Raw genomic sequence first — 16,217 nt, forward strand, 5'->3', positions numbered from 1 at the left:
ACACTTTTGTCTCCATCTGTTCTGTAGAGAACAATGCAGGCTACTACTATTCTGCCAGGTGAGAAGAGGGTGTGTGTGATATTGTTTTTTTTCAATGTACAGACTAGGCAGATAAAACCTATTGCAAACATGCCTATAATCACCTGTTCTATACATAAAAAAGTGGGTACTTGTTAAGTTGAAACTGTTCTTGACTGAAATCAAGAGAACCATGTACTGATAATATCTCTAATACACATTTCTAGAAGACTATATCATTTGAGATGCTACTCTTGAGTTGTAAGAGAAGGCATTTGTATCCTATTCAAATATTTGCAAATATTGTTTTATAAGTCCAGTATAGCCAATTGTTTCACTTCATGTCACATCAATAATCATATCCAGAGTTATCAAAGATACTCGAAGGAGAGAAAAGAATTCTGCAACTTGTAGAATCTTTTCAATAACTGCATAACTTTTCTTGACGCTTCACATTCTGCACCTTCCCTTCCCATAATCCTACACGTATGGCTTACAGACTTAAAGGTTTCTAATGATATATTTTCAGATACCTGCTGACCTCATCCCTAGGGTTTACCAACTATTCCGAGAAGTTTCACTTGCTGTTACACCTAGAAGAGATACAAATGGAGATTGACATCCGGAAATACGACAGAGAGCAGCAAACAATGGAACCAGATAGAAGAAACAAACGTCTTTTAATCCTTGATGTAAGGGGGCTTCCGCTTCTAGGGGTAGTTTACTAGGCCCCAATGGAGCATTGTAGACATGTGATATAATCAAAAATAGTCTATTTCTCATGTAGAGGCACAGCACACTTTACGGTTATTGCGGATTTACAGATACACAAGCGAAATGAAGGGTCTTTTGATGCGAAAACTGCTTGGTAGCTCTGTGACTTATATTTAAAAGAGACTGTGTCCAGAAAGGAGGGCTTTTAGGGCCTACCCTGAAGTCTAAGGTAATATGGTGCCCAAGATGGCTGCATCCTGAGCCTGGCATTAATTAGAGGTGCAAGAGCTATTTGTAGACCACTATCTGCTTTCACAATTGCCTGACCACGAGCCTCCGTTGTGCATGTAGCTTGCACAGCAGTAGCACTTGCAACTTTTTCAGGGTGCAGTTCCATAAATACAGCTGGCACCCAGTCCATCACAGGGTTACTACCCTTTACAGACTACTTTTAGTGTCAAGTTGAACTAGGTTTCCAGTTACTTTTGCTATTTACACCACTAGTTTTCTTAGTGCTTCGTGCATCCCTCTCTACGGTATTAGTGTATCTTGACGCCACCGGAAGCTAGAGGTTTGACAGGAGGAACACCCCTGTCACACCCCCAGCTCCCAATAGGGCCAAGGCTCGCAGGTCCTACTAGGACACTGTGGATAGATGTGACCGTGATGTGCAAAACAATTATTAAGCTTACATTATTAGCTGCAAATGCTGGCATGTTACCGCAGTAACATGGCAGCAGTAACATGTAATAATGTAAGCTTAAGGAGAAAATTTACCCTCACTCTAAGGTCCCCTGCTCTCAGCAGCCGGACTGCAGCTCCATGTCGGTTCCCCACTCACAGGTGCCGCGCGTATCGGGTGTGCTCCGCCGCCGGGACTGTCATCGGCGTGGACGCCGCTCCCCTGCTGAGACATGGCGCCCTCACCGCATCTTCTCCGTCGGCGCTGGGACTGTGACATCCGTGCCCCTGCTCCCCCACTGACAGCTACCGCTCTATGCACTTGAGCTTTGGTAGTGGGAAAGCGTCATCCTCTGTGTGTGCTTCTGCTGTTGCTGCCCGCCGGATAGCACGTACCTCCCCCGGGCCCTGTCGGCGCGCTTCAGACGGCGGTATGTGTTAGTTGGGGGTGCTTGTAGTGGAGCACCCCCGGCGGTGCAGGAACATCACGTTGAAGACGGTTTTTCCTCAATGCGGGTTGCGCTTTGAGCCTCTGTGGCCAGGAACACAGTGGGAGCTGCGGCTCTGACTTTTAATGAGGCCCTGCTGCATCTCTTTTTGGGCCACTTATAGTGCCGTTCCCGGACCTATGTGGCAGGCTGTTGTGCAGCCAATTAGGTTCAGGGAGCATAACCCCCCCCCCCCCCTGTCAATCTTGACTCCACCAGGAATTCCTGGTGGCGTCAAGATACACGAATACCCCTCTCTACTTGCAAGATGCGGGTATTTATGGAAGCTGTTGTCTTTGACTGGAGCAGTCACCTGTAGTTATGCTCAATAATAGAGACAACCAGTATACCTACCTCCATGCCTCCTCAAGATGCCGGGAAGAACGCTCCACTCCAACCATGTGTAATAAGAATACAATAGAGTATTGAACATTTTAGACAACTTTACATATGATTTAATGTTTGCAATAAAGAGTGTAACAAAGTTAACTTTTGTAAGGTGATAGACTTTTTTGAATTATAAGGCTGGTCTCACACAGGCGTATTGTCATTGTGCGTGTGACGTGCAATGTTCCCACATACAACACACAATGCCAATAGCCCATTTTATTTGCATTGGACCACTCGCATCTGTGATCTTTTTGTTTTTATGCATATTCTATCTTGGCGCATACATGTCAAGATTTGGCAGCATGCAAGAAGTATGCATGTCATTGAATTCTTGCTGCGTGCGCAGCTACCTACGGCCATGTGAGCCTGACCTCAGATGCAAATTTGCAATCAGCGAGAAGTTGCACACTAGTCGTCGTCATCTCAGTGAGCTGAAACGAAGCGACTACCGTAGCAACTGAGTGATTTCTCACTTAGCACTGTTGGGATATATCTATCTATGGTATTTTATGTATGTTAGGTTTTGACTGATAGTTGACCCCTGTAAAAGTACCGTAAGCGATTGTTTTATATGCCATGTGATTGGCTGAAAAGTTACATGTCACAAGATAAGTTAGTAGTCCTTGACCGTTATCTTGCTCATCTAGTTAGTCCAGTAACTGAAAGATAAACCTATCTCCTATGTTTTGTCTATTCATCATATGAAAACCTGTCATATAGCCGTACTACTACATGCTTCATTTGTATTACTGCCATAGGTGCCAGGTGTGGCTGAAAGTAGGCCCTCAGTATTGAGGGGGGATCACCTTTTTGTGACACTGTCTGATGAACCCGAATCCCCCAATAAAATCAACTACAAGGGCTATGTGCACGGTGTAGAGCTGGAGAGAGTCAAGCTTGGATTTTCTGAAAAGTACGTACTTAGATGTTATAAATGTTCTGTGTAAAGGTCCTTTTACATGGGACGAATGTCGGGCAAATGATGCCTGACACTTGTCCCTGTGTATCTGCGCTCCCGTGCTCCTGCACGGGTGCTAACAGAGCCGGCTTGTGCACGGAGCGGGCAGCAGGGCAGTGCAAGAGATTTCTCTCCTTGCTCCCCCGCCCCTCTGCATCAGATCAACGCTGATTGTTTATGCAACATAAACGATGGACGATCAGCTGATCACTTATCAACAGCGGCCGTTCAGTAGTGAATGGCCGCTGTGTTATCTCAATAGAGAAGGGCAAGGTATCAAGGAGAGAAATCTGGCATTGTATCAGGCATTGTTTTCTTGACATTCATGCTGTGTAAATGGTCCTTTGCCTTCACTTTTTTTTAATGCAAAACTGGCATAAAATGAATACCTTTCCTAAAGAGAAATGACAATATTATTGCTGTAGTCAGTCTTGACTAGAAGCTAATAAAAATTATGTAGCGCAATATGCCGTGAAAATAAATAAATTGATGCAAATATTACAGATCAGTAATATTTCCCTGCTTTTGCCCCAATGTTGTCAAATCTTGGAAAGCCCCTTTAAATAGCTGCTAAATTCGAATTAGTTCAACAAGCCTTGAGCTGTTTTAAAGGGGATGTCCAGGATTAAGAAAGGGTCTGAATTGTGATAACTGACAAAAATGACTCAGTTTCTGGGTAGAATTAGCACTATTTAGGTTCTGCGCAAAATATCTCTGAACGGTGTGGGATGAGTTTATTTTGTACTTTGTATAAGAAACTGGTAGACTTTCTTAATCTTCTGGATTAATACCTGATTTTAGAGTGACCAATATTGGCAAAAGTACAGTAATCGGGTTACAATATTTTCAACATATGGTACAGTGGTCTTTCCTGGAACGCCGTAACCTAAAGCCAGAAACGCGAAAGATCCAGCCAATCAGCATCTGGTAAATCCCCCCCCCTGTACTAGTGAAATGCATGAACTGATTGACTGTTTTGTAGCCCCCCTCTACAATACTGTACAGAGCAAATGGTTCGTTTACACCAAACAATCTATTGTTTGAAAGAGCCAACGCTGTTAGTTCGCCCGTGTAGCCTGTAGATACATCGTTGGCTCGGTTAAACGAGAAATCCTTAAGTCATTCACATTGACTGTATGTATATAGATATAATATATAATATTTTTTAGGACCTGCGCACTATTTTTTTGGCATGTATATTTTAAAAAGTGCTGCATATGAGTGCTAACGTAGACCCCAGACGTGTAGCTGTATGCCTATACAAGTGTATTTGTTGGCTATTGACTTTACCATCCCATCACCCACCACATTCAGAAGAATGGCATACAATGTGGTATACTCCCTGACCCCCATACAGTTGTCAAACCAATCATTTACAGTTGAATCCAATGTATATGACAGCGCAGCGTACATATGACAAAAAGACCGGCCTTTGGGATACTTCTGGCCAATTAAAATCTGTGGGCAAGTGAGATGTATATGCCAAATGCAAGTGCGTTGTATGAGGAATGTTGCTAATGAATTTTCTTTACTTATTAGTCTTGTGAAGAAATTTATTCCTGGAATGAAGTTTGATGTCACGTTTACTTTTAACCGCCTGCCGCTGAAGATTCAACACAGGGCGGTTGAACTCGCCAAAACTAAAAACCTGCAAGAATGTCTATTTCCAACTGGATCAAAACAACAAAGAATTGTCAGTACAGATAGACTGAGGTAAGCCATGCCTGCTTTTTTGCTGAAAAATTTTTGGAGTCATTTTGTATTGGCCATATCTCTATGCCCTATTGTGTGATATGGTTGGTCATGTGGTCCGATATCACGCTCGCCCATGTAAATGTAGCCTTTCAGGAAAAACAGATTGCATGTGGAATCTGTATAGACGGCCCTCTTCAAGGGCAGATTGTGGCTGAGGTTACACTGAGTGACCTCTTCAAATATATTCTGCAATAGAGTCGTCTTATTTTCTATATACAAAGATAATGCTAGGACTTGGTGGAATGACTGCATAATAAGTTCTACTATCATTCTGTTGACTGTGCATGCTTTTACTCTTATTAGCCTGTATGACCCAAAGCTTGAAAATAACAATGAGCAATTCACGGCGGTAAAACAGATTGTGAGTGGATTATCCAGACCGGCTCCCTACCTTATCTTTGGTCCACCAGGCACTGGAAAAACTGTAACTTTGGTTGAGGCTATCAAACAGGTACAAGTTTAATACCCTGTATTGTGTGTTTTTTTTTTGTTTTTTTTTTTTGTTAGGGCTCCTCAACCTGTCAATATCTAGTGTAATAAAACATAACTGGTGTATCCTGGGAGAAGACTGGTAGTCCCAACATTCAATAGTAGGTGCTGTTGTGGTCATTATTCATTTATGTATGTATGTATGTATGTATGTATGTATGTATGTATGTATGTATTTTTTTCAAAATGATGTAGAAAAGGTGTAGTATTTACTGTGTGTGTGTGTGTGTGTGTGTGTGTGTATATATATATATATAAAATACATGGGACGGGGTTACTAGTATTATGATTTCTGTTCCACAATGTCCATATTCACAGGCTTCAGATGCCGTGATAAAAATATACACCTTCATCCGACCATTCAGAACCAGGAGGGTAATCGCCCATATGGGGTAGTTACAACTGAAGGGCTAGACCAAGCAATACAGCCAAGGTCACTTCCCAAAAAGAGGTTCTGTCATCAACCATCAGGATGTTGTGACTTCTGTCCTGGATTGTTAACAGCATCTTCTCGTATTTGCAAAGACATGTGACTAGTCTTTTTCCATACCACATGATACTTCATTCAGTGAGCAACCATTGCTCCTGTGTTAGAGGCAGAGCGTGCCAGAGATCTCTTCTGGCCGACGGCCTCCATTCAGTCATTTCATAGATGACTGCTTGTTTACATGGACCTACCGTTACTTCGCTGTTAGGTAAACTGAGCGACTCCAACAGGTGAGCGGTTCTTGTGTTTCCGTTAGCCGCCCGTAGGCCAAGTAATTGCTCAAATCAGTAAAAGTACCCTTACTTAATGTTCAGTTCAGGGTATTGAGCTCACAAAACATTGCCCTGACTTCTTACAATTTATTTTTTTTTTTTTTTAATTCGCTCATCCACTTCATCCAATCATTTACTGTTCCATAGTTGCAGGCTAAATGTAGTCCATCGCCTAGTTCTCTAACAGAAGAAAAAATAAGGTGCTATAGCATGACTCCTTGCGTCACAGTGCACACCCGTGCTGTAGTGTATGTCCCATACTGGGCATCTGTGCGAAGTGATGAACATCAGCGGAACACCAAGCGAAATTGCACCTGGATCGGTGTACCTTCAATCGCCTCAACTGCTCACTATTCCATAGTGAACGGAAAAAGGTTAAGGGACCACAAAGAGGGTTTTAGCCTGCATAGTCCATTGAGGAAGGAGAACTGCAGCCCATGATCAAGTCCGGTTCACTTTATCCACACAACAGGAACTCTCCTATCTGTGGTGTCCACTGTGGGGACAGGAAGAACACTGGAGTGGTGGTGGTGGGGGGCTTTAAACTCTGTCTTCCTGTCCCCTGCACAGCTGTCATGATGGATTTCATGGAAACCGAATTAACAAGACACAACTTACTTTTAAGCTTCTCAGCGTAAACTAGAATGCTTTTATTCACTGTCCTCATATATATATTTTCGTTAAATTACATCGGGTGCTCTTACTTTTTCGTGTGTGTGTGTGGATATGTATATGTGTGTGTATATGTGTGTATATATATATATATATATATATATATATATATATATATATATATATATATATATATGTATATGTGTGTATATATATATATATATATATATATATATATATATATATATATATATATATATATATATATATATATAAATAAATATTTTTTTTTTAGGGGGGGCATGTGGAATAGTTAAATAACCTCATTAATCACCCTGGAGTGATGAATCACTTTTCACTACCTGGCAGTCTGATGGATGAATGTGGGTTTGGAAGATGACTAAAGAACTTGCCAAAATGTAAAGTGCCTACTGTAAAATTTGGTGAAGAAGGATAATGTTATGGGGCCGTGTTTTAGTTTTACTAATGACAAACTATGTTTCTATCTGGATGCCATTTTCAGAGATCCTGACAGAACTCTTTTATGGAAAGGAAGAGCGCTCTCCGAAACGCAGTGTAACCGCCTCCTTTCTCTTCAAAATTCCTTTTATTTATCCTATAATGTCTCATCTTACAGGTAATAAAGAACATCCCTAATTGCCACGTTCTAGCATGTGCGCCATCCAACAGTGCGTCTGATCTGCTCTGCGAGCGCTTGATGAAACATGTAGATAAGAAAGATATTTACAGGATAATGGCCAGCAGCAGGGATTTTCATTCTGTTCCAGAAATTATCAAGGTATGTTTCATGTGTTGCATTAGGGTAGTTTGTGTATTGGGTCCAGGTCCTGCAACATTTAGGCCTCATGCCCACAGCCGTGTCAGACTCCGCCAGCGGAATATCGCAGCAATGTCTGCCACAGCACTCCCAAAGACCCCATACTCGCCTCTTCGCATCCGCCATGCAAACCCATCTAGCGAGCCGGCGCGCATGCGCTGGTAGTGGACAGTTATGCGTAATCACGGATACTACCTCTGTACTCACAATGGAAGTATTGCGTGACAGACTGCTTCCATTGACTACAATGGAAGCCGGCCGCGTGATTTCCCACAGCAATTAGAGCATGCCGCGGTTTCTTTCAGGCTGCAGAATTCCGCGGTAGAATTCCGCAGTGTGAACATTGAGCTATTAGGTTCAATAGAACCTAATAGCTGCAGGATAATGCTGTGGATTTCCGCCCTGTTTTACGCAGCAGAAATCCATCCGTGGGCATTAGCCCTAAGGGAGATTATGCAAAAAATTGATAAAGAAAGAACAGTTGTACATTAGTTGCAATCAGGGTGCTGCTTACATTTTTTAAAGGGCCTTTGAAAATAATGGAATTTGATTGGTTGCTTTGGGAAATTTATTGCATTTTTTTCTCTTGCACTAGTTTTGATAAAGCTCCCCGGTCATGTGCTAACTAGAGCTTATCGAGTTTTCACTGTCATTGCTTACCTAATCTTTAATAGAGAGGTCAGTGGCATGGTAGCTCAGTGGATATCGCTGCTGCTTTTCAGCATGGGGTCTTGGGTTTGAACGATGACTAGGAACATCTGCATGGAGTTTATATAGTATGCTTGCATGGCTTTCCTAGGAGATATTCCAGCTCTCCCACCAGCCAAATGAAGATATATAGATATGAAATTGTGACATTGGCCCTATAGTGTATAAATAAAATTAATGGATAATGAACTCCACTGGAGATGAGCCAATGGGAGTTCTGACAAGTCTGTGAATACACTAGCACCAAATAAACAATACAGAGTTCAAGTTATTACTGTAGAACAGGGATTCCCAACAAGGGTGCCAGTGGCCAGGTGGTGCAGAAGTAGCCAGCGCGCTATAGGCCAACAGGTGCCTGGAATATTGGAGACAAAATCATACGTCGTGATAATTCACACCCCTAGTCACGTCCCCTGACCACATCTCCTTTTTGGTAGGGATGCCCAGTGGTAAAGGAAAAATTTCCATGGGTACCACTTGGCTGAAAGGGTTGGATAGCACTGCTATCGAGGGACCAGATCACCTCATGTTTATTTTTTTATTTTTGCCCCTTCCTTTGTTGAAGATAACTGCTAATGCAGTTTCAGCATAAAGGTACAATACATTTTTTAGGATTTAAGACCAGGTAACATGAATCGCCTTCATTTTAAACCTGTCATGTTGAAAATGTAGTACAATCAGCAGGAAGCATTTTGTAGAGCAGGAGGAGCTGAGCTGATTGATTTGTACAGGTTTCCTAGAAAAGTTTTCATAAAACTTGTACTTTTAAATTTCTAGTTTATGCTTGAGAGTCCAGTGGGCGGTCCTACTCATTAACTGACAGCTCTCCCTTTTGAGTGTAAATAGTAGGCTCGCCCACTGGACTTCTAAGACTAGAATGAGCAGAATGTATGATTATGGTGGTGGTTAGCCAAACCTACAGTTTATTCATTATGGGAGCATTGTGAGAAAGGAGTCAATGTGTTTTTTGTTATTTGTGGGCAATCCCACCCACCGTCTGACAGCTTATTATTGAGGACTGAATGAAGTAACTGACTGACAGATTCCCATTTTTAGGTGTTTTCTCTTTATGTATGCTCACCCCAAAACTGTAACCTATACTTAACTTCTTGCTGCTTCAACAGGCATCCTCACCTATCCATCTATTGTATACACAACTTATAGGTTTGTAAGTGCTTCATGGGTAATTGTCTTTTTTTAATAGTAGTGTAACCTCTCATTGGCTAAGGCTACATGGTGACACTTTGCTTAACATGAAGATTGCTGTGTTGCTCTGCCACATCACAGCTAATGACGGTCAATGAGCCCCAGTGCATCCAACGTACAGCACAAATACAAAAGAAGGCAAATAGACGTCTGAAGTCCATTTGCCTGCTTTTGCATAGCCTGTAAGCAAGTGATGGGATCCTGTATTATCCAATGAGCGCTTTTCTTTAGAGGAAAGAGCTCATTGCTCCTTTTGTCACTCCGGTCCCAGAGGTCTTCAGAAAGGGTTGTGCTGTCATAAAGGATCTTATAAATGCGGCACATGATTGTTATACATAGTTTTCTATATCTACATAACACATTATGTTTTCTTGCATCCACAGCCTTGTTGTAACTGGAATGCCAAAACCCAGGCATATGATTATCCCATAAAAAGTCAGCTTATGGAATACAGAGTTATAATCGTGACTCTTGTTACAGCTGGAAGGTAAGGGAAGGGTTAAAGTGTCATACCTCTATTAACAACATTCTGCTGTAATGGGAAATGAAAACTCGGGAACAGAACAAATGATTACAAAGGGACCTAACATTTTATATAGATTTTACTGTATCAAGATTTGTAAAAAGTAGCCCTTTCTGTTAAGAAAACATGAGAGTCCTTTTTTTTTTACTTTTATCTTCTTATGAATTGGAAGTTTTAGGATCTAGCCTAATAAAGGGTTTGTCTCCTGTATTGGATGGTGCCTCTCTCTCCACTTGTTGGACTCCTTTCTTCCTCCCTCCTAAATTGTTCACTCCCTTTTGAAATACTTCTAAAAAAAAGGACCCCCCCCCCCCTCCCAATGAATATAGATGCTAATGCGAGTTCACAGTTTTTTTTTTTTTATTCATTTTTATTTTTTTACCGCATCCGTAGACTTTAACGGGTGATTTTTATTATTCTACCTAAGTAGAACATGCTGTTGAGTGTAAAATAATAAAACAAATCCATCTGAATGCACCAATTTAGTTCAGTGGGTCTGTGTGCCCTCCGTTTTCAGTTAGTAAAAAGTATGGGCTGAATATGGACAGAAATTATGGAAGTGTGAATGGGCCCTTAGAGATGAAGCTTGCGAAGGGCAGAAATAATGTTATTCCTTATGTACATGCACAGTAGCTTATTCTGAAAAGTCATCTGAAAGTCTAGTTTCACTTTAAGTGACCCACTTTGGTCCCAGTGATTGTTGTGACAGATGATGTCACAAAAAATCAGGTGACTGCTGCAGCCAATGAGAATCTGCAGTGTCACTGCTCGTTCTTTAGCCACCGACGATCATATCTTGAGTGCCATGATGGCAGGAGTTCAGGAACGTGAGGCTGCAGCATCTGACCGGTGCAGCGGTGACATCTGTCACAACGATTTTCTGTGACATCTGTCACAACAATCACCGGGACCATAGTGGGACTGCAGTACTGCATGCCACGGGAGGTGGAGGACTAAGTATAGTTCAGTTTATTATTTTAATGCCACCAGCCCTGTTGACACAAAGTTGTATTGTAACCAAACAACCACTATAAGAAAAAAAATACTTAGTTCTTTAACCCCTTAACACAGGATTTACAGTTCAGTTACATCCTGTGCATTTGTGGGATCGGGAGCTGATCCAACTTCATATAGTGCGCGGATTGCGGCTGTTAACCCTGTCACTGTCACTTCTGACAGCAGCATTTAAATCCCCCAGTGCTGCACTACTGCAGTACAATGTCTGATAGACTGTCTGTCAGACGTTGTACTGCAGGAGCAATCAAACTGTTGTAAGTTCAAGTCCCATATGGAGACTAAAAACAAAAGTAAAAATTAGTTTTATTAATTATTAGAAAAATTAAGATATTAATAGTTAAAAAAATATATTAATAACTATAAAAATTAAACCATATTTGGCATTGCTTTGTCCATAAAAGTCCGATCTATCAAAGCAAATAAAAGGAAAAATTCCCACGTTCATAAGAAAGTAGTAAAAGATGGAGAAAAATGTCAGACACTTACTTCAGAGAGGGGAGAGGCCGGGGAACTCTTATGTCCTCGAGGCCCCCTTTTCAAAGCCTTGAAAAAGAGGTGCGTCAGTAAGAAATTTATTTCAAACGAGAAACACTTTGCAGCATACAAGGTGGTATGAGGAGGAGGATGTGACATGTTTTGGGGCGATATCACCCCTTTCTCAAGCATAAAACATTATAGTTATGTCCATGGATGAATAAGAGTTATGATTTTTTGAAAGTGGGGAGGAAAAAAAGAGAATATGGTAATGGAGTGGGGGAAGAAGCGCAACCTTGTGGGGTTAATCTCCTTATATCTAGTACAGCGGCTGTTGTTGCAGTTGCAAATAAAGGGTTTGTTCAGTTTTCGTATGTTCTGTTTTGAAATTCTCAATCAAAGGGGTTTTCCGAGACGATAAATTTTAGTAGAGAATATTTAGGCTGCCTATGTAAAAAATAACAGACCTGGCGGGGTGAAAAGAGAGACGACGCTGATGTTGGAGCTGCTTGGATCTGAGATGGTAGAGTATAGGCTTAATTTTTTTATTTTAAAGCTGGTCATTTTTAAAAAAGAAAAAAATACTAAAAATTTAATAGACTGGAGTCTTTATTCGGGAGCCTCCTCTTTGGCCAAGGTGGTGAACGGTTTCAAAGAGCATCTCTTGCTCTGTAGAAACTGTCTTGCAAGGCAATCCAATGATTTGCCATGTGTAATACTTAAATTTCTCACTTGCGGTGCTGCAGAGATATTGCACACTTGGGCCTTGTTCTCATAGAGATTGCAGTGTCAGTTCCTGCTGGGTTGTTCGAACGTGGATCTGACACTTTACCCCATGTCAGAAATCGGAAATTGAGCCTCTTAGTTCCTCTGTGGATTTCAATGCTGATCTGTACATACATTTAGACATAACCAATGGGGCACATCCGCATTAAGCCACCTGGCACAGTTTCAGCATGGAAATGGCATCAAAAATTGACAGGTCAAGTTTTTCCCACGTGGATTTCAAAATTCACTTGTGGAAAAATCGTATTAACTTTAGTGTATTTTTCCATAGCTTTCAATAGAATGCTAAAATAGCATGGATTTGGGCACAAATCGATGCTAAATCCACGGCAAAATTATGCAGTATGAACACTGCTTTACTTACCCCACAAGTAGCTGGTCTGTGGGGGCCAGAATTGGAACACTTTGCTCTTCTTATTGTCAAGAGATCCTTCTTACAAGTAGTGATTGTCCAAACCTATCACTATACTGCCATCTTGTATTTTCCAGGCTCGTATCTGCAAAATTCCCATCAAACCACTTTTCCCATGTTTTTATTGATGAGTCTGGACATGCAGTAGAACCTGAGTGTGTAACAGCTATAGCAGGTATGGGAATGTTGTTCAGTTAACTCTGCTGTATGTGTATTTGTTAGTCTATGCAATCAAAGGGGTTGTACCAGAGTTATCCTGAAATCCACAAGACCAGGGATAACTTGCTGATCAGAAGATGTTTCACCACTGAGACCTCCACCAATACCGAGAATGGAGATTCTGTATCCACATCTTATTTTGTCTGTACATGACTGGTGGCCATCTTGTCTTTGCTGCAGTTAACTGCATTTAAAGATGCTTTGCAGTAGAATTTACTAAGTAAAAGTACCTTTAGTGATCAGTGTGAAAACTGCAGGATTTTATCAAAGTTCTAATGACCACTTGTTCATCCGTCCGTGTGTGCTGTGTGAGTTGCATATAGAACCTGTGATGATGCCACCATCCTGTAATCAGTTACTGGCTCTTAGCTCCACTCCACATGACAGTGAGGTTATCAAGGTCCTTTATTCTCTTTGTGATCTAAATGAGGGATTATGGGTGGACTACATCCCCCACAAACCCCTGCGGCCTCATTTGCTATGGATACAGAAGTACCCAGTCTGGCAGTTTGTAGCTGGTTGTGAGACATCTGGACACCTGTGTTGAGACTCCAATAAATGACACCTCACAAATGTCCACATACATAGCTGGTGGTGCATATTGCCCAACAACATTGAAGCACAGTCCTTCACCACTATATTCACATCTCCTGAACATGATATCATGTTATCTCAACTGCTAATGCCACCAACACCAGTCCAGCCTTCATTTAATTACCAACCGTTGGCCAGTGTTGAAACAAACCATCACTGTCATGCAAACATGTCACCACAGAGGATTCAACTCCGCCGTGAAGCTAATGCAGCTTACGTGATACAAGCCACGATTTCACGTCAGCAACCAGCTGAAGTTCGTAAAAGACATGCAGCTCATATGCAAGAGCTGTGAGTGAACATGTCTCCTCAGCGAGCTGCTGAAGTTCATAAAACACATGCAGCTCATATGCAAAAGCAACATAGCAGAGCTGTGTGTGTGTGTGTGTGTGTGTGTGTGTGACGTGCCTGTAGCAGAGCTGTGTGTGTGACGTGCCTGTAGCAGAGCTGTGTGTGTGACGTGCCTGTAGCAGAGCTGTGTGTGTGACGTGCCTGTAGCAGAGCTGTGTGTGTGACGTGCCTGTAGCAGAGCTGTGTGTGTGACGTGCCTGTAGCAGAGCTGTGTGTGTGACGTGCCTGTAGCAGAGCTGTGTGTGTGACGTGCCTGTAGCAGAGCTGTGTGTGTGACGTGCCTGTAGCAGAGCTGTGTGTGTGACGTGCCTGTAGCAGAGCTGTGTGTGTGACGTGCCTGTAGCAGAGCTGTGTGTGTGACGTGCCTGTAGCAGAGCTGTGTGTGTGACGTGCCTGTAGCAGAGCTGTGTGTGTGACGTGCCTGTAGCAGAGCTGTGTGTGTGACGTGCCTGTAGCAGAGCTGTGTGTGTGACGTGCCTGTAGCAGAGCTGTGTGTGTGACGTGCCTGTAGCAGAGCTGTGTGTGTGACGTGCCTGTAGCAGAGCTGTGTGTGTGACGTGCCTGTAGCAGAGCTGTGTGTGTGACGTGCCTGTAGCAGAGCTGTGTGTGTGACGTGCCTGTAGCAGAGCTGTGTGTGTGACGTGCCTGTAGCAGAGCTGTGTGTGTGACGTGCCTGTAGCAGAGCTGTGTGTGTGACGTGCCTGTAGCAGAGCTGTGTGTGTGACGTGCCTGTAGCAGAGCTGTGTGTGTGACGTGCCTGTAGCAGAGCTGTGTGTGTGACGTGCCTGTAGCAGAGCTGTGTGTGTGACGTGCCTGTAGCAGAGCTGTGTGTGTGACGTGCCTGTAGCAGAGCTGTGTGTGTGACGTGCCTGTAGCAGAGCTGTGTGTGTGACGTGCCTGTAGCAGAGCTGTGTGTGTGACGTGCCTGTAGCAGAGCTGTGTGTGAGACGTGCCTGTAGCAGAGCTGTGTGTGTGACGTGCATGTAGCAGAGCTGTCTGGCACATTGTGCCATCAGAAACACTGGTACTATAATTTCCTAATAATTACTAGCATTGTTATATAGGCCATGACAAAGAAAATGAAAAGCTTATAATGTTTAAGATAAAAACTTGATTTACACAGTAGGTCATTTTCTGATGACACGTTCCCTTTAAAGTGTTAGAGCCATATGACTTTTGTCAGATGTTCCTAACTCCAATGTTTTCTCAATCGTAGGCATTCTCGATGTGATGGAAGGAGGGCAGTTGGTTCTTGCTGGTGATCCACAACAGCTAGGACCAATATTGAGGTCTCCGTTGTCTATTGAACATGGATTAGGTCAGTGGTGGCATCCAGACTTATTTAATCATACAACATTGAGGCAATGTGTAACTTTTTCTATTGAGTCCTTCATGATCTTTTTTGATCTTTGTTTTTCACCTTTTTGTTGTGTAGGCATGTCATTGCTTGAAAGGCTGATGACTCAAAATCCACTTTATGGGAAAACCAGTGGGTCTTACAATCCTCAGTTTGTTACCAAGTTACTGCAGAATTACAGGTCTGTAACTTGCTTTGGTTTTTATTTTTATTAATTTTTTTTTTTTTTTAATTTCCTCTGTTTCTGATGGTCCGTATCCCTAAAATGGAATTCCATATTTAGTCTTCACAAAATGCAGTTAATTCTCACCTCTGTTCAACCAAAATATTGGATAGCTATGATAAAATTACCATAAAGTACTTTTTTTTTTTTTTCTTATTTTTATAAACCTTAGATACTCTTTCATTCATATATGCTAATGAAGCTTTAAAGTTAATATTAAATGTCCAACACTATTTTCTTTTACTCTAAATAGGTCTGATATTATGTACCTGTTCAATTTCAGAATATATTTAATAGGGGTTGAGGATCTATTTTCTTTATATCCCATCCCCTACGTGGTTAAAGACTGTGGATACCATTGCTGGCTCTTTTTCCTTTAAATTCATGTATTCTTATGTTAACAATCATATTTGTAAATATGTTAGAATATTAAAAATTTCAACAGTTTATTTTCTGCAGTGTATTCCATTACACTGCACGCTGGAGCACTGAGATTCTTACAAAAGCTGTCAGGCAGTCTGGTGGACTGTGGAACTAATGACAAAAGGTTGGGGCATTTGTTGCATGCAGTTGACAGGTGAAGCATAGTAGGAGATGGGATGTACAGCTTACACAAGGGGAGGGTGAGAGGAGATGATGTTTTGG

General features: G+C 42.0%; 1 protein-coding gene across 1 annotated transcript in view; it reads left to right on the forward strand.

The window, feature by feature from the left end:
• MOV10 (Mov10 RNA helicase) overlaps window positions 1–16,217 on the forward strand; it is a 74,980-nt gene that overhangs the window by 39,319 nt on the left and 19,444 nt on the right. Inside the window, exons 7-15 of the mRNA XM_066600050.1 lie at window positions 548–710; window positions 3,050–3,204; window positions 4,789–4,962; window positions 5,308–5,455; window positions 7,502–7,663; window positions 10,000–10,103; window positions 12,906–13,003; window positions 15,209–15,310; window positions 15,428–15,530. Of these exons, the coding sequence (XP_066456147.1) occupies window positions 548–710; window positions 3,050–3,204; window positions 4,789–4,962; window positions 5,308–5,455; window positions 7,502–7,663; window positions 10,000–10,103; window positions 12,906–13,003; window positions 15,209–15,310; window positions 15,428–15,530 (1,209 nt within the window). The remainder of the gene's footprint in view (window positions 1–547; window positions 711–3,049; window positions 3,205–4,788; window positions 4,963–5,307; window positions 5,456–7,501; window positions 7,664–9,999; window positions 10,104–12,905; window positions 13,004–15,208; window positions 15,311–15,427; window positions 15,531–16,217) is intronic.

Source organism: Eleutherodactylus coqui, chromosome 4, assembly GCF_035609145.1.
Source record: "Eleutherodactylus coqui strain aEleCoq1 chromosome 4, aEleCoq1.hap1, whole genome shotgun sequence".
Classification (NCBI taxonomy): domain Eukaryota; kingdom Metazoa; phylum Chordata; class Amphibia; order Anura; family Eleutherodactylidae; genus Eleutherodactylus; species Eleutherodactylus coqui.